This window comes from Garra rufa, chromosome 13, assembly GCF_049309525.1.
Source record: "Garra rufa chromosome 13, GarRuf1.0, whole genome shotgun sequence".
NCBI lineage: Eukaryota > Metazoa > Chordata > Actinopteri > Cypriniformes > Cyprinidae > Garra > Garra rufa.
In genome coordinates this window covers 31444465-31462518 of record NC_133373.1, presented here as the reverse complement: position 1 = coordinate 31462518, position 18054 = coordinate 31444465, and the positions used below count along the sequence as shown (strand labels likewise).

General features: G+C 36.6%; 1 protein-coding gene across 1 annotated transcript in view; it reads right to left on the bottom strand.

Moving 5' to 3' along the window:
- Positions 1-2768: 2768 nt before the first annotated feature.
- cdc42bpab (CDC42 binding protein kinase alpha (DMPK-like) b) overlaps positions 2769-18054 on the bottom strand; it is a 77563-nt gene continuing 62277 nt past the window's right edge. The window contains exons 26-40 of the mRNA XM_073852767.1: positions 17576-17712; positions 17285-17424; positions 17134-17215; positions 16060-16279; positions 15906-15968; positions 12897-13189; positions 12481-12775; positions 12268-12365; positions 10668-10752; positions 10411-10534; positions 9720-9837; positions 7548-7665; positions 7309-7466; positions 6637-6711; positions 2769-3370 (exon numbers count right to left, since the gene is read on the bottom strand). Of these exons, the coding sequence (XP_073708868.1) occupies positions 3239-3370; positions 6637-6711; positions 7309-7466; positions 7548-7665; positions 9720-9837; positions 10411-10534; positions 10668-10752; positions 12268-12365; positions 12481-12775; positions 12897-13189; positions 15906-15968; positions 16060-16279; positions 17134-17215; positions 17285-17424; positions 17576-17712 (2138 nt within the window). The 3' untranslated portion in view covers positions 2769-3238. The remainder of the gene's footprint in view (positions 3371-6636; positions 6712-7308; positions 7467-7547; positions 7666-9719; positions 9838-10410; positions 10535-10667; positions 10753-12267; positions 12366-12480; positions 12776-12896; positions 13190-15905; positions 15969-16059; positions 16280-17133; positions 17216-17284; positions 17425-17575; positions 17713-18054) is intronic.

Genomic DNA, 18054 nt, shown 5'->3' with positions numbered 1-18054 from the left:
GGTCTTCTGTTGTGATGGCGAAAGTTTACCGTCGCTTAAAAAGTCCGGAGACTGCAAGAAATGGAGGAGAAACATTTGGTGTCTATCGTGGGTAATCAGGAGCTGTATTACTTAGGGTTTCTGCTAATATGACAGTTTACTTAACAGCAAAAAACTAAGATTTTAGAGCGTTCGCGCTATGATCCTTTGATTTGACTGACAGGACAGCTGTTTTGGTCGTTGCTTAGCAAAAAAGGCAGTGCTGTGCGCCTCGCGTTTTTAGAACTAAAAGACGCGTTCTGTGTTTTTATTTAAACCTAAATAAGTTCGTCTGTCAGTTGGAAGGCAGTTTTGGTCGCTTTATTAAAAGTTGTTGCTGTGTGCAGTGTGTAAAATAAAATAAAAATAGTTTTACCCTCCTGCTGACTATAATGTCGTGCATCTTTCAACCCATTCACACACACACATAGGCCTAGATGATTCGACTATCGGTCGACTATAGAAAGATTCGAAAATTCTGATTCGACTATGAAAATTCATAGTCGGGGACAGCCCTATAAATTACTCACCCTCATGTCGTTTCAATTCCGTAAGACTTTCGGCAATCTTCGGAACACAAATTAAAATATTTCTAAGGAGCCCTTTCTCAGAAATAAGGCTCTTTCTGAACCTTCATATACAGCATAGACGTTCAAGGCCCAGAAAGCTACCAAGAACGTCAATTCTCGTTTTCTCGAACGATATTCTTGTACATTCATAAAAATACGGTTGAACCACTGATGTCACATGGACTATTTTATCGATGTTCTTGGACCCTTTCTGTGCCTTAAACATGGTAGGACCCTTGTTGTTTATGGAGGGTCATACCGTGTCATAAACTACACCCGACCGGACGCAGCAACGCGCGATGAAAGGTATCTTTTCCATGACGGCGACCCGCGAAATTTCTATTTTAGAAACGGTTTCTTTTTCTGCGACGTCGCGGCTGGAACAACATAGCAATTACAATCTCAGGGACTAATTGTGTGCTTTATTCAATGTTAAAAGTGCCTAAAGTGAATTTGAACATCACGTTGTGTGACATTTATAGCCATACTGAAAGCAAAAACAGATAGTTTACCTCAGACCTTTTACCTTATAAAACTGCGAACTCATAAGTGTTTTCCATAACAAAGATGGTACCAGTCACTTAGTATAAAGTATTAATAATGTTTAAAAGGTTTAATATTTATGAATTAGATTATAAACTGTTTCATTTCGTTGGGAGGGTTGACAGGTTTTTACAACAAAACCCGCCCAATTGCTACTCAAAACTAGCCCAAAAGTAGCCCAATCGCCTTTCGAGTGGTCCCCCGGTAAAAATTGCGTTCCAGGGGGTAAAATAAACGTTTTGTGGTGGGGTTCCTCTACTAAAATTAGCATTCCAGGGGCTAAATATTACGTTATTGAGGTCGCTACAATCCGCGGCAACAGTATAACGTAAAAGTCGCCCAATTTGGCAAAACTGTAATGTCGCGCTATCGCGTCGCGTCTGGTGTGGACAGCCAAATATCTTGTCGCGCAAAAATATCTTATTTTGTGTTCCAAAGATGAAAGGTCGAGGGTGAGTAACTAATGACAGAATTTATTTTTGGGTGAATTATCCCTTTAATATAGATGGAATGATGCTACAAAATTAAGAGCCAATTTCTTGTAAACCTTTTAACACATGAATCAAGTTATTCATTTTATTGAAGGAACCGAATCTGGTGCGGACCAAACAGAAGCCTGTATGAGGAGGGAGACTCACTTTCTTGTGCAATTTCTGATTAAATCAACTGCAAACTGAATAAGAAACAAAGCGAAGCCTGTGTTGCTTATTAGACGTGTGACTTCTTAGAAGTTTTCAAAATTTCTATTTCCTCAGATGAAAAAAAAAGGCCCTTGAAACCAGTACAAATGCAATCTGACAGCTACGTAATGACAAATACATAGTGGTTTTACAAGTTTCTTGTAATATATTTTAATGGTAAATGTTTTAACACTTAATGGGATAAAATGACTGAATTATCCATGAAAAAATGTTTTTCCAAAATAGAAAGAGCCAAACTATGTGGGTAAAGCAAAATGTGTAGAGTATTTCCCATACTGTAACATTAGACGAAACCATCCAGGAACAAAACCAAAAGTCTTTTGTCTGTCTGCAAATCTCAGATTACACGTTGGACCAGTTCCACAATTTGGATTTATGATAGAAATATGATATTGTATGCAACCTTGCTGATATTTGTACAGTTTCGGTCAATGTACGCATTGATAAAGCAAAACTGAGGCCAGACGTAATGCAGATTTTATAGTTAAAGCACACTTGCAGTGTCTCACAAAAATCTTAAAATTCATGTTATTTAGAAAATAAAAATGACAAGAAATAAAAATACACAAGGCAGTATTGTCTCAAAAGAAATAACTGACGCAACTGAAACTTTTTAAATGGCGCGAGTATATTAAAATAATTTTTTAAAAATAAAAGCAATGAGATTTTTTATTTTCCACATAGTTTATCTCTTCAATATTTCCTTATTATATATTATACTATACTTTTAAACCTATGTACATTACTGTGATGTGTTTCACAGGTCATGTTGGTTCACGGAAGGTTCGGATTACGTGGAGACTGGCGTTAATGATGGTAACAGATTCTGAGATGTCGTCGAGTCAGAAAGCCTCTATAAATTCCTACAAATCTAGGACAGGAAGCGATAGATGAGGTCGATCTCTCATCCGTTTAGCTGAAGTAACAAACGAATCACTGCACACATCACTTTTAAAAGCAAATAAAAAATATACATCATTGCATTATTATTATTTTTTCTCCAGGTAAATTAGTGGGATTCTATAATGGAATCATCATACGGTCCACAGCTGAAGAACAGAGAGGGACGGGACAGTATTTTCCACTTGAAATGGCTGAATGATAGATAAATAAATAAAAGTTCACCCCTAACCCGGTCTATATACAAACACCAGTGATATTAAAATCCAGAATGGATAATAACTTCCACTTTTTCCTCCGACGCGTGTCCTTGGTCGCTCAGACATACAAACTGTCTCATATTGGTGTGGTTGTGGTTTCTCCTTTGTATGTTCCCCAGTGGTGATCCCTTATGCAGATTAAGTGGGAGGGGCCTGTAGTGCCTGGGTGCGACTGTATGGGAGGGGGGCGGAGCACTGTGACAGGCACACTCAAGAGTTTGTTGTGATTGGTTCATTGTTGAGTCCATCATGTGTCCCACCCTGTGCGGTCTGTGCTCTCCAGTGAGAGGGACTTTGTTTTGTGCGGGGAGGCGGGGCTTGGCGGGCTGCTGAAAGTGGAGCTGTTGGAGGCAGTGGAGTGCCGGGGCGAATCAGAGTCCTGAAAAACAAAACCAAAGAATATTGTAAAAACAGAGCTGCTAGCTATAGAATTTATTTATTATAGAGAATAGCCATTATAGTAATCTAGTTCTAAACACACATGAAAAAGACAGGGACGATGAACATATGAAGCTTTTAATTACACTACTATACACAAGTTTGGGGTCAGTAAGATTTTAAATGTTTTTGAAAGTCACCAAGGCTGCAAACATCACGACGCGTCATCAATCGGCCATATTGGCGGCACTGAACGTAAACAGTGCCACTGAACCGAACGAAACTAGCATATTTTGATGATTATTGCTGCTGAAAATGGTCAATTATTGTCATGTTTTGGCCTGTACTAATCGGTCAGACCAGGAGAAACATTTAGAGTACTATAGACTGGCAAAAGTTTAACAAATTAAGGAGAACTGTCTGAGGAACAAAAGATGTTTGTTGTTGGCCAAACTGAACCTGGATTTCCAGGGCAAGAATCTTGACACATTCATGTTTGTTTTTATAATTTATGGTCAGGTGGAAATATTAGGCTAATATAATTAGTACTGCTTGTATGTATCTTTACCACCTATTAACTTTAGTTTGTCAAAATATTGAGCTCTTTCCTGCTTACTAAGTCCTTCTCTATATGATTTAGCAGCTTCCACACGTTTTGTCCGTGGTTTAGACAGCATAAATTAGCAGTACAAAATATTCAGTAGTACATTAACTACAATCCATGCTGTTGTTTACAGTATTTCCAGTATGACCTTGCATCCAGCTAACTGACCAAATCATGACGTAAGTGCAAACCCTCTATTACATTGTTCATTTAGACTGATTTGCAAATGTGGAACGCACATTACCGCTAGAGGTTTTCATCCCTGTTTAAAAAAAATTAACCCCAAACTTTTGAATGGTAGTGTACACATGCAATGAGTCCAAATACTGTGTAAAAAATATGGCGCAAATAAAACCCAATTAAATGGGATCTAACTTTTAGCAGCTTTGTAACAGAAGTTGGCTTGTAAACATGGCATACTTGGTTTAGAAAAGTCACAATTTCACATGCCATATTAAAGAGAATATTAATCAGAATAGTTCACCCAAGTATTAAAAATCTTTCATAATTTACTCACCTTCATGTCATTCCAAACCTGTAAGACTAACTTTCTTCTGTGGAACACAAAAGAAGGTATTTTGGGAAGTGTTTTTTTTTTTTTTTTTAAATGTTTTTTTTTTTTTTTTGTTCATGCAATGAAAGTCAAAATTCATTTTATGGACAAAAACGGTTGAAACATTCCTCAAAACATCTTTTGTGTTCTGCAAAAGAAAGAAACTTAGGTTTGGAATGACATGAGAGTGAATAAATGATGACAGGATTTTGGTGTTTTTTTTATGTTTACATTACAGTTGAGGTCGTAGGTTTATATACGCCTTGCAGAATCTGTAAAGTGTTAATTATTTTACCATAATAAGAGGCATCATACAAAATGCATGTTATTTTTTATTTGTTATTTACTGACCTGAATAAGATATTTCACATAAAGGATGTTTACAAATAGTCATAATTGAATTTATAAAAATGACAACGTTCAAAAGTTTGCATACGCTTGATTCTTATTATTGTGTTCTTACCTGAATGATACACAGCTGTTTTTTTTTTGTTTCGTGACAGTTGTTGATGAGTTCCTTGTTTGTTCTGAACAGTTAAACTGCCTGCTGTTCTTCAGAAAAATCCTTCAGTTCCCACAAATTCTTTGGTTTTTCAGCATTTTTGTGTATTTGAACCCTTTCCAACAATGACTGTATGATTTTGAAGACACATTGAGGACAACTGAGGGACTCATATGCAACTATTACAGAAGGTTCAAACACTCACTGATGCTTCAGAAGGAAACCCAATGCATTAAGAGCTGGGGGTGAAAACTTTTTGTATTTGAAGATCAGGGTAACTTATTTTGTCTTCTGGGAAACATGTAAGAATCTTCTGCAGCTTCTGAAGGACAGTACTAATGCACTGTTTTTCCTTCTGGAGCATCAGTGAGTGTTTGAACCTTCTGTAATAGTTGCATATGAGACCCTCGGTTGTCCTCAGTGTGAAAAGTTAGATCTCAAAATCATACAGTCATTGTTGGAAAGGGTTCAAACACACAACATGTTGAAAAACCAAAGAATTTGTGTAACCTAATGGACTTTTCTCAAGAACAGTGGGCAGTTTAACTGTTCAGGACAAACAAGGGACTCTTAAACAGCTAACACTAAACAAAAAACAAAACAAAAAAACACAGCTGTGGATCATTCAGGTAACAACACAGTATTAAGAATCAGGTGTATGTAAACTTTTGAATGGGGTCATTTTTATAAATACAACTATTATTTTGTCTTCTGGACTGTATGTAAACATCTTTTATGTGAAATATCTTATTCAGGTCAGTACTAAATAATAAATAACATGCATTTTGTATGATCCCTTTTATTTTGGTAAAATTTCTGCAAAGGTGTATGTAAACTTTTGACCTCAACTGTATATAATATAGCACTTGTCTTCCTGATTGGGCTCGGCCATGTCTACAAAGCATAAAAGTGGTGGAGGTCCTTTAATCCAGCTGCATTTTTGAGAACAAAGCACTACAAAGTAAATAAAATGAGTTACAGAAACGTACAACACATAAAGACAAGTGCTCATCCTCAAAGCCAGTGGTTCGCAGCTATCAACTCAAAAGAGCTGCTTCAAAGCAAAGCTTATTCCACACTCTAAGGCTTGAATCACTCTTTGCAAGTATGCGAACGCAAACGCTTCAAGATAGTAACAAAATGCATATGTTCTTAAACTCTGCAACAAGGGGCGCTACAGCACATCAGTGTAGTCTTCTACAAGTTCATATGTTTATCAATATGCACCTGAAAACACTAGACATTTGGCACATTCGTTTTACAGTAACTCTAGCGCCCCCTTGAGTACAAACCAAGCATTTGTGTACTTGTACAGAGTATTATTTCTATTCCAATTTTCTTTTTTTCCACATAAAGACCCTTGTTTTCTCAAGGGGTGGCCAGCAGGAGCGGTATGAAGGCGAAACATGCGGATGAAAGCTTGCCATTCCCAACCGAAGCTCTCTGCTTCACTACAATCGCTCGTGGGCAGTGAAGGATAAGGTTGTGAGCTTCAAAAATGGGCAGTGGATACTTGAAAAGCACTCTGCAGGGCTGCCTGAGTGTGCAGATGACAGCAGGTGTGTGTGTGTGTGTGTGTGTGTTTCACTGCAAACATGTGATGTTTACCTTCATCTTACTAAGCAGGGTCCTTAAAGCCCTTTTCAGATCAGGGGTCTTCTCCGAAGGTGATACCGCCTGCCACTGAGAAGGAAAGGGCAGACTGAGTGCCAGAATGGCTTCCACACTTGCTGAAGGTAGAATGGGGCGGCCGGGAGGCGCAAAGCGCAGCGGTATGGGGGAGATGACGGGTGAGATAAGGGCACGGGTGGGTGGATTGCTTAGGATACTTTTGGATGTAGTGGAATGGGGCGGCAGGCATAAAGTGGCGTAAGCACTGACAAAGCTAGGTGGGGGGAACAAAGCGCTAAGGCTCACTTGCTTTCAAGTGTTTTGGGGCAAATTACATTAGTAGCGTTCCACCTTTACAGGCCTGATGGGAAGGGATGGGGCAAGCTGTTTTTTTTAGAAGTCAGGAGGTGTGCAGAAAATCAATCGGGTTTTAGAACGACATAAGGGTGAATAAATGATCATAAGAATACATCTTCCATATTCAAAACTAGAAATATTTATAGTCATTCTGATAGCACATGAAGACAGCCATAAGGCTTATGTTTAATTATCACGGATACCACTTGCTGGTCATGTGCCGTGACGTCCCTGCATAGTGCAAAAATTGGCTTTGATGAGATGAAGCAATGAAGATACCACTGTTTCGATTTCTTCTACATCATGACTCACCTCTCTATCAAACTGAGAGAGCGGCGCTTCGCCCACGTCCATCCCCCCTCCTGACGACAGCGAGCTCTCTGAGGGTGACGTCATGGTCTGGCGTTTCGAGCTGTAGCTGCTGCTCGATAGCTCCCTCCTTAGAGCGCTGCCGTTTTGAGACGAGGACCCTGATAGAGAGAAAGAAATTGGTTGGGAATACAATGCAAGGAATGTGATAAATATAAGAGCAGACAATTATGTGTACTTACGCATTCCTAGACCGCTGCTTGCGCTCATGGATCGTCCAGGTTCTGCTCGGTTTTTGGTGATTGAGGGGATGCTGACGGAACCACTGAATCCAGCTCGATTGTCCTGAGCACGGACATTCTACAGGTTACACAGAGACACACCACACACACCACACACACACACACAGAGCAGGGACAGACATGCAATGAGTGGGACAAATGTGACTCGATGAAAACAAACTATGGGATTCAATAAAGTGATCTTTATGATGTCAGGGTGCTATCAACATATGTGAATCTGTATCACAAAACCAGGCATAAGGGTCAATTAAATTTTTTTTTTATTGATGTATGGTTTGTTAGGATAGGACAATATTTGGCTGAGATACAACCATTTGAAAATTTAGAATCTGAGGGTGCAAAAAAATCTACATATTGAGAAATTTGCCTTTAAATTTGTTCAAATGAGGTTCTTAACAGTGCATATTACTAATCAAAAATTAAGTTTTGATATATTTATGGTAGGAAATTTACAAAATATCTTCATGAATCACGGATATTTATTTTAATTATGATTTTTGGCATAAAAGAAAAACCGATAATTTTGACCAATGCAATGTTGGCTATTGCTACAGATATACCCGTGCTACTTATGACTGGTTCTGTGGTCTGGGTCACATATATATCAATACAGGATGCATAAATGACAATTGACACATCAATGAATGTAGAGATTGGAGAGTTGTTTGGTGAAATATGTATTCGTTCAGAAGTTTGGGGTTTTAATGTTTAATGTTTTTGAAAGAAGTCACTTATGCTGTCCAAGGCTGCATTTATTCGATCAAAAATAGAACTGAACAGTGAACACAAGCATTTCTTGAAAAAAAATCTTTATAAATTTCTTTACTGCAACTTTTAATATATTAAATCCATATTTTTTTTTATTACTAATCCCAAACTTTTGAATGGTAGTGCACAAACCAAAAGTGGAGTGACTTGATAAATAACAACAAAAATACAAATCAAAATGAGGTTGTAAAAGCATTAAAGGGATATTCCGAGTTCAATAGAATTTAAGATCAATGACAGCATTTATGTGGCATAATGAGTATTACAAAAATCAAGGTTGCAGTGAGGCACTTACAATATATACAATACACAAAAAAGTGGGGACAATTTGTGGAGGATTTATAAGCAGAAATGTGAAGCTTAGAGTTAAAAAAAAAAAATTGTTAGAACTTTTATAAGTTATTATTATTTACCTACACTACCAGTCAAAAGATTTTGAACAGTATGATTTTTTATGTTTTTTTAAAGTCTCTTGTGCTCACCAAGCCTTACAAAACTGTAAAATATTGGAATATTTTTACGATTTAAAATAACTGCTTTCTATTATATTCAGTATATTTTAAAATATTATTTATTCCTGTGATTTCAAGACAGAATTTTTAGCATCGTTACTCCAGTCACATGATCCTTCAGAAATCATTCTAATATTCTGATTTGCTGTTTAAAAAAAACATTCATTACTATTATTATGTTGAAAACAGCTGAGTAGATTTTTTTCAGGTTTCTTTGATGAATAGCTCAGAAGACCCGCATTTATCTGAAATAGAAATCGTTTCATTGTAAATGTCTTTATCATTACTTTTGGTCAATTTAAAGCATCCTTGCTAAATAAAAAGAAAATATAGACTGACTCCAAGCTTTCAAATAAATGGTAATCCTTGGATCTTTCTATTCATCAAATAACCCTGAAAAAAATGTACTCAACTGTTTTGAATACTGATAATAATAATGTGACACTGAAGACTGGAGTAATGATGCTGTTAATTTAGCTTTGCTCACAGGAATGAATTACATTTTAAAATATATTCAAACAGAAAGCAGTTATTTTAAATAGTAAAAATATTTCACAATATTACTGCTTTTGTGGTATTTTGGATAAAAATAAATGCAGGCTTGTTGAGCAGAAGAGACTTCTTTAAAAACATTAAAAATCTTACTGTTCAGAAACTTTTGGCTGGTAGTGTACATTTAAAGTAAACGTTTAGTAAACATTTTTTTTGTCTTGTTGCCATACTATTAAAAAAAGAAATACTTTTTTGTAGCAATCCACATTTCGCCACAAATACTGTCATGTGAACTTAATGTGCACTGAACACAAAATATTCTTTTAAAGATGAGTCTCACCATTGGGAGATCTCTCAGGATCTGCATCCCATCTCCAGGACCCATATGAGCCACGTGGTTAAAATTCATAGGATTTGAGATCAACTTGTTCCTTTTCTCTGGGTCTTTTAACATGTCTCTGCAATCACACACAGTAAGTTAATATAATAGTCTTATAATGACTATAATGATATTTTAAAAAACATAGACCTAAAAAGTACATCACAAATGTATGAACTTTCTATGTATTTATTTGTAACAGTTTTGCTGGTGATCAGCTCTGCTTGTCTTTTTAGAATGGCAGTACACAAACGTGTGTATGCATGTGTGTGTGTGTGTGTGTGTGTGTGTGTGTGTGTGTGTGTGTACCTGGTATTCATCACGTTGTGGGGACCAAATGTCCCCACAAGGATAGTAATACCAGTAGATTTTGACCTTGTGGGGACATTTCTTAGGTCCCCATGAGGAAACAGGCTTATAAATCATGCACAATGAGTTTTTTTGAGGAAGTAAAAGTGTGCACAATCTCCTGTGAGGGCTAGGTTTAGGTGTAGGGTAGGTGTAGGGCTATAGAAAGTACGGTTTGTACAGTATGAAAACCATTACGCCTATGGAATGTCCCCATAAAACATGTAAACCCAACGTGTGTGTGTGTGTGTGTGTGTGTGTGTGTGTGTGTGTGTGTGTGTGTGTGTGCGCGTGTGACATTCACCTCCTCTGCTGCAGTCTCTCCTCCTCTGGAATACGAAATGAGAATCGTCTCTTGTTGCTCATGCTGCGTACCATCTGCTTCCTGCTGTTATCACATACCTCAGGCACCACCAGTTCGTCCCCCTCTAAACAAACACAACACAATATGCATTATCAGAAATATTATTCAAATCTGAATTATTCATTATTTCAAACAGCACTACTAAACCAAAAGGTTCAAACAACAGCACACAACATGAGCTATATATACTGTATTACCTGCAGTCTTGTTTCTGAAGTAGATGAGTCTGACCGTCTCTAGGCCCAAGAGATTCAAAGAGCCATCCATGTTCAACGGCCGAACCTGCACAGAGCCAGTGAGATCGTGAATTTATTTATTAATACATAAGACGACTCATTTATTGTTTCAGTAAAAGAAACACAACATAAAAAACAGCATTTTGTCTTCAGTCCCTTTACATCTTTTTTGGAGATTGGTTGACAATATATTACTAAAACACTTGGACTTAAAGGGCTAGTTTACCCAAAATTGAAAATTCTGTCATTAATTACTCACCCTCATGTCATTCCAAACCCGTAAGACCTTTGTTCGTCTTCAGAACACAAATTAAGATATAATTGATGAAATCTGAGAGCGTTCTGTCCCTCCACAGACAGCAACATTCAAACGTTCAAAATACCTTAATCTATGTTCTGAAGATGAACAAGGTCTTGCGGGTTTGGAACAACATGAGGGTGAGTACGTTTTTAAGTGGACTATCGCTTTAAACCTTGAACACAAACCTAATAGTAATGTCAAATTAAAGTGTGCAACTGAGTACAATTGTACAATTGCCAACAAAGCAGAATTTTCAGCATCTTACTCCAGTCTTCAGTGTCACATGATACTTTAGTAATCATTCTAATATGCTGATTTGGTGCTAAAGAAACCTTTATTATTATTAAAGGAGTAGTTCACTTTCAGAACAAAAATTTACAGAAAATGTACTCACCCCCTTGTCATCCAAGATGTTAATGTCTTCCTTTTTTAGTCGTAAAGAAATTATGTTTTTTGAGGAAAACATTTCAAGATTTCTCTCCATATAGTGGACTTCTATAGTGCCCCCAAGTTTAAACTTCCAGAACGCAGTTTAAATGCAGCTTCAACTAGCTCTAAACAATCACAGCCGAGGAAGAAGGGTCTTATCTAGCGAAATGATTGGTTATTTTCTAAAATAAAATTACAACTTATATACTTTTTAACCGCAAACGCTCGTCTTGGTCTAGCTCTGTGTGAACTTCCTGTTTATGACAGTTAGGGTATGTTGAAAGACTCCCATCTCATTTTCTCCTCCTACTTCAAAATCGTCCTACACCGCTGCAGAAGTACCGACCCAGTGTTTACAAAGTGAACATGCAAAGAAGGTCAAACGCAGTTGAAGTTGGAGGAGAAAATAAGGGAAACAGGAATTCACACAGAGCTGGACCAAGACAGCTTAAAAGTATAAAAATTGTACATTTTGTAGAAAATAACAAATTGTTTCTCTAGATAAGACCCTTTTCCTTGGCTGGGATTGTTAGAACCCTTTGAAGCTGCATTTAAACTGCATTTTGGAAATTCAAACTCGGGGGCACCATAGATATCCATTATATAGAGATAAATCCTGAAAGGTTTTCCTCAAAAAAACTATTTTTTTTACTGAAGAAAGAAAGACATGAACATCTTGGATGACAAGGGGGGTGAGTACATTATCTGTCATTTTTAGTTCTGGAAGTGAACTGCTCCTTTAATAATGTTGAAAACAGTTGTGGTGGGTGTGCAAGAGTTGCTCATTATATTTAGATTTCTGAAAGACTTCTGATATTGAAAAAAGCAAACCTTTTTGAGAGGAATGGTTTGTATCCATTCCATAGTGCTCACATCAAACACATCCACTGCATTTTCACTGTAGACTGACAGGTAGGGGGCGTTGTAGCCTGCGAGATGTAAAACATCCACAAGGTCAATCTAACAAAACCGTTTCACAGCCACACCCCGACCCTTGTCTTTAACCATTAAGTGTAAGTAGACGATTAACTTCTCTCTACTCACAGCAGGCGGTGGGCGCCGCAGGCCACATCAGCTCTTGCTGGCGGGAGCGTCTGCCATGTGAGTCCACATACACTGCAATTTTGCTGAAGCAGAGCAGCAGTTCTTTATTGGAGATTTCCACTGCACAAAGGGCATCCAGGTTTTCTGCCTTAATGAACGCCAACGTGGGGTCATCTGGGTGGAGTAAGCTGATCGGAGGTGTATCTCCATGCAAACTGTAGCGCATGAAGCCCGCTTGGTAACCTATACATAACTGCTGACCGAACATCGCCATCCACTGGACAATTCCTGGAGCCTGAGATACACAGAAAAGGCAGTTGATATTGCTGTGTGTGCTAATCTAATGAGTATAAACACTAATTACAATTAGACCACATATACTTGATTTGAAAAATAACAAGGGTTGAATACTGTACTTGTATGTCCACCAGATGGCAGTAGCGAGACTTGCTCTTGTTAATTTCGTAGCAGGAGATCTGCCGTTTAATAGCGAGGCAGAAGCAGGTGCTATTGCGCACCACACCAGACACCAGTGCCTGACAGTTTTTAGTATCTGCCACCTTATTCTTGTCAACCTCTCTCCCGTCGAGCCCCGCCGTGGGGACCAGACACACTTGTCGGTTCCTGCCCGAGATGACGGCCATTAGGTGCTCTGTGGGCATCAGTTCTATGTGATGCACTTTCTTAACGTCACCCACACGAACGATTTCTAGAGGAAAGAACAAAAATGTTTAATGAATGTTGGTCTTGCATCAGTTATTTGTTTTAAAGGGTTCATCCAAAAATGAAAATTCTATCATTAATTAGACCTGTAAGACCTTTCATCTTCAGAACACAAATTAAGATATTTTTGATGAAATAGGAGAGATTTCTGACCGTGCATAGACAGCAATGCAACTGAAATGTTCCCAGGCCTTGAAAAGTAGTAAGGATAATGTTAAAATAGTCCATGTGACATCAGCGGTTCAACCATAATGTTATGAAGTTACAAGAAAACTTTTTGTGTACAAAGAAAACAAAAATAACTTTATTCAAAAAAAATTCTGACTTTGATACCCGATTAAAATATCTTGATACTACTACTGAACCGATTCTATGACAAAAACATAGAACAATAGGAAAAGTTTTAACTTTGTTATTAATAGTAAGACCATAGATGCAAGTACCAAACTAAAGGACAAATAGAATAAAACAAAGACACAAATGAAATAAATAAATTAAATCTATTTTATTTCTTCCCAAATTCAGTTTTTTTGCCGTTTTTTTGCTGAATTTTTCTGGATTCCTTTTTTCTATTTCAATTTGACTCTATTTGGTTACATTAAAAAATGTTAATCAAAAAGCATGTCTAATTAATTGAAATCATGAAACATACACAATTTAACAGCAATTTATTAAAACCTTAACAAAAATGACATTTTTAAGGCCCTATGAAATATGTTTTAATATTTTTGTCAAATTCAGTTTTATTTTTCTCAAATTCTGTGAATCTGTGTTTTCCATTAATTTTCTGGATTTCATTTTAATAGTTTTATTAAATTTCAATAACAAAAACTATGTCTAATTATTTTTAAGATTAGAAATTAATATTTTATATTATTTATTTATTTCAGAAACACTGTTACATGTTTACAATTTTCTGGTCAATAAATTCTGGTAATTATTTTTTTATGGTAAATACTCCTTAAATAATATTGTTATTATTAGTAGTAGCACTATCATTACATTAAGTAATATTTCTGTCAAGTTAAAATGAAATTTTATTTTGACAGGTTGCTGTGAAGACTTTTATGTTTCTGTTTGTATATGATGATGTTTTTTCTCAAAATTAACAGTAAAATGCTGATGAAGTGACTCTCAGATCATGTTTATGTATTCATGTACTCATATATTCATGTACTCATATATTGAGGCAGCAGAGGCTGAAAACTCTGCCTAGCATCACACGCACTTCAGTATGTGTGTAGTAAACGAAACTGTACGTCTGTGCCATTCATTCATATAGAGACGCGCAGAACATGCAGGATTCATATTAAAAAAACAAACACATTCCGTGATATTCCACATTATACAGTCAATTATGACTGGATCCATAAATTCTATAATCTGAATCAAATGATTTGCGATTTGCAAAGTTCTGATCTTAATTAATTGATTTGCGATACACAAAGTTCCGATCTAAGGTAAATGATTTGCGAACCCGCTCCAAAGTCCTGATCAAAATCAAATGATTCGAAGGCCCAATCTAAATCAAATGATTCACAATACGTGATCCAATTGGAGCGCTTCGAAACAATGAATCATGTTGTGATGTAATGGTTTTTAAAATCATTACAAGGATGTCGAATTTGAAAATGAATGGCTCTTTTAATTTGATCTTTGAAAAGAAGTCACAAGTTAGAATCAATCAGAGCGGTTCCAGCGGTTCTCAATTGATTCGGTTCATCTGTTCCCCTTTTTTTACGTCTTCAGCCATGTTTACCCAACACTGTCAGTACTACTACTGGTTTAGCTCAAAAGCTTTATGCCATTAACTGAAATAGTCAAATAAAATATTTTTTTGCCTGAAAATATTTTGCCTGAAAAGATATGTACTTTTAATAAAACTAAACACGTATTTTATAGATATATTGTCTTTCAATAATTCAGGAAATTTGCTATTTTCCAAGGTCAAAATTCAAATGCTTCAAGCACTTTAAGCACCTTGTATGAACATTGTGGATGTCACATGGACTATTTTAACAATGTCCTTACTACCTTTTTGGGCCTTGAATGTGTCAGTTGCATTTCTGTCTATGCAGGGTCAGAAAGGGTTAGATTTCATCAAAAGTATCTTAATTTGTGTTCCGAAGATGAACAAAGGTCTTACAGGTTTGGAAGGACATGAGGGTGAGTAATTAATGACAGAATTTTCATTTTTGGGTGAACTTTAATTGGGCATTGAGAGTTTACAACCTTTAATAAATTTGTAACATGTCTGCTATGATAAACAAAAAAACAAAACAAAAAAACATTGTTTTAGCTGCTTTTATGTGAAGAAAGGTAATTTACACTTAGAGGTTCTACTAAAAATAACCATTATCTGTCACTCTGACAGACTGGGTTCTACACTTTCCATCATGCTCTATTTTTATCTGTCGTTGTTTTCATTTTTCCGAAAATTAAATAAACGTCTGGCATTTCAATGAAATAGAGCCATTTTTTCTGTCAAAATGATGGAGAGTATGTCAGTGTTTTTAACATTTGGGAATTACAGAAATTTTACCTCAACTGCACTGAAGGAACCTGGTAGCTTAAACATCAGATTTTCCGAGGTTTTAACCAACAAACTTTAAGTGACCAGCATAGATTTTTGACCACTAAGCCACAAACCTTAGGTTTACTGGGCAATGAAGAAATGGGAGGATTAATGAAGGAAGTTTTACCGTCTTTGGTGACGTGGATTACAAACAGGCCTTCCTCGTTCCCCAAAGCAACCCGTTCATGGTCTAAACAGAAATGTGACAAACATTTTTGGTTAAACGCTATTTGCTCTTTTGTATAGCGTTGATCGGACATGAGTTTTGTGTGTCTCCATACCAATAATAGCAGCAGTTTGGGTGGTTTTGATGAGAGGAAGCGTGCTGTCGTAGGCTTCTTTAGGCACATAGACGAAACGCTCCTTCAGCTTGTTTTTTCTCAAGATGCGGTGCAGTTCGTTCAGAGCGCACACCCACTTTGTTCTCTCTTGCTCGTTGTCGGCCAGGATCAAGATGCACGTCTTCTGACTGGAGGAGGCGGACAGCTGAGATGCTGTTACCTGTGAAATGAACAAAAAATAATATATGAAAAGCAATTCAAAAATGTCTTGAAATGACTAATGACTGCCTAAGGCTATAGTTAGTTCAGTCGTGATTATTACATAATCGCCTAATCGCTATTATTTCATCTGGGATATTATGAAGAAACCATTATGAGGAAAAATGATGCTTGATGAATGATGAGAGTGAAGAATTTAGGACAAAACAATACAATTACTATTCCTATTCTACAAAGGCACAATGCAATTACAGTAAAGAGTGACATTTATAATTTCGCAAAAGATTTTTATGTATAATGTATACATTTATAATAATTTACATAAAAATACTAAGCAAAACAACTGTCTTCAACATGATAATAATGAAAAAACTGCAGGAATAAATTAATTGTATATTTTACAATATAAAAATAGAAATATGTGACCCTGGACCACAAAACCAGTCATGAGTAGAACAGGTATATTTGTAGCAATAGCCAAAAACTACATTGTATGGGTGAAAAAAAAAATTCTGTTATGCCAAAAATCATTAGGATATTAAATCATGTTCCATGAAGATATTTTGTAAATTTCCTACTGTAAATATATAAAAACTGAATTTTTATTTGGTAATATGCATTGCTAAGAATTTAATTTGGACAACTTTAAAGGCAATTTTCCCAATATTTTGATTTTTTTTTTTGCACCCTCAGATTTCAGATATTTATTCAGCTTCAAATATTTGAACTGTAGTGTATGAGTATTATGTGTATATACAGTATGTCTCTTATTCATCTCAATAATTTGTCTGACAATTAATTGTCACAGAAAAACGTCAGAATATGACATTTGAAAAATTGCCTGTAGGCTCTTACCCTAAAAATGCATGGGATATCCTTCTTGTTAGCATGGATGACATCAGACTCCAGAACAGAGCTAGCGGAAAACTCTTCATCTCTGCTCAGGATAAAAGAGAGTCAAGCACAATATATAAATATTTGATTTAAATATTTGAGCATCACTTACCTCATGTCAATGACCTGGTTAACTGTGACACCAGGCTGGGCGCCTTTCCCTTCTCCAAGCTCATACAGGAAAAGTTTGAAGTCACATACCACTGCCCAGACCCTCTGCCAACCCTTTTTAACCCCTGTGGGCTTTGGTATCTGGAAAACATATACAAAGCTCCATTACAACACAGCAGACACAATGGAAAATACATAGTATGTGGTATATGAAGTATCTGAAGCCCGTAAATAAAACGGTGGTCAATAGTGAACAAAATACGAAGAGCAGAACATCTTTGGCAACTCTTACCCTAAGATGGCCCTCATATGCAGTGCCAATGCCCTTCTGAGTGTCAATTCCCAATTTGCCCTTGGTTTGGTCTGGTGCGACAGGACACACAGAGGGTGCTTTATCAGCACAGGTGACGTGACAGGAGAAGTTGCAGACTGTAAGGAGAGATAGAGGACAATGGCAGTGAGTATCTGGGGTTAGAGGCATCCTGGGATTAGAGAACATTCAATAAACCTGAAAAGTTCACCCTTATTTTGTTTCCAAACCCGTATGACTTTATTGCTTCTATGGAACAGAATAGGGGAAATATTAAAGATTTATGCTGGTTCTCCTTGTGTGTTCCACAGAGGAAATAAAGTCATACGGGTTTGATCACCTAAAAAAAATAAAAAATAAAAACATATATTCACTGTTGTCTCTACACTTTAAAGGCAACCCTGGGTTTTAAGACTTTTATGGCTTAATATAATGTAAATGATGTCTCTTACTGAAATATA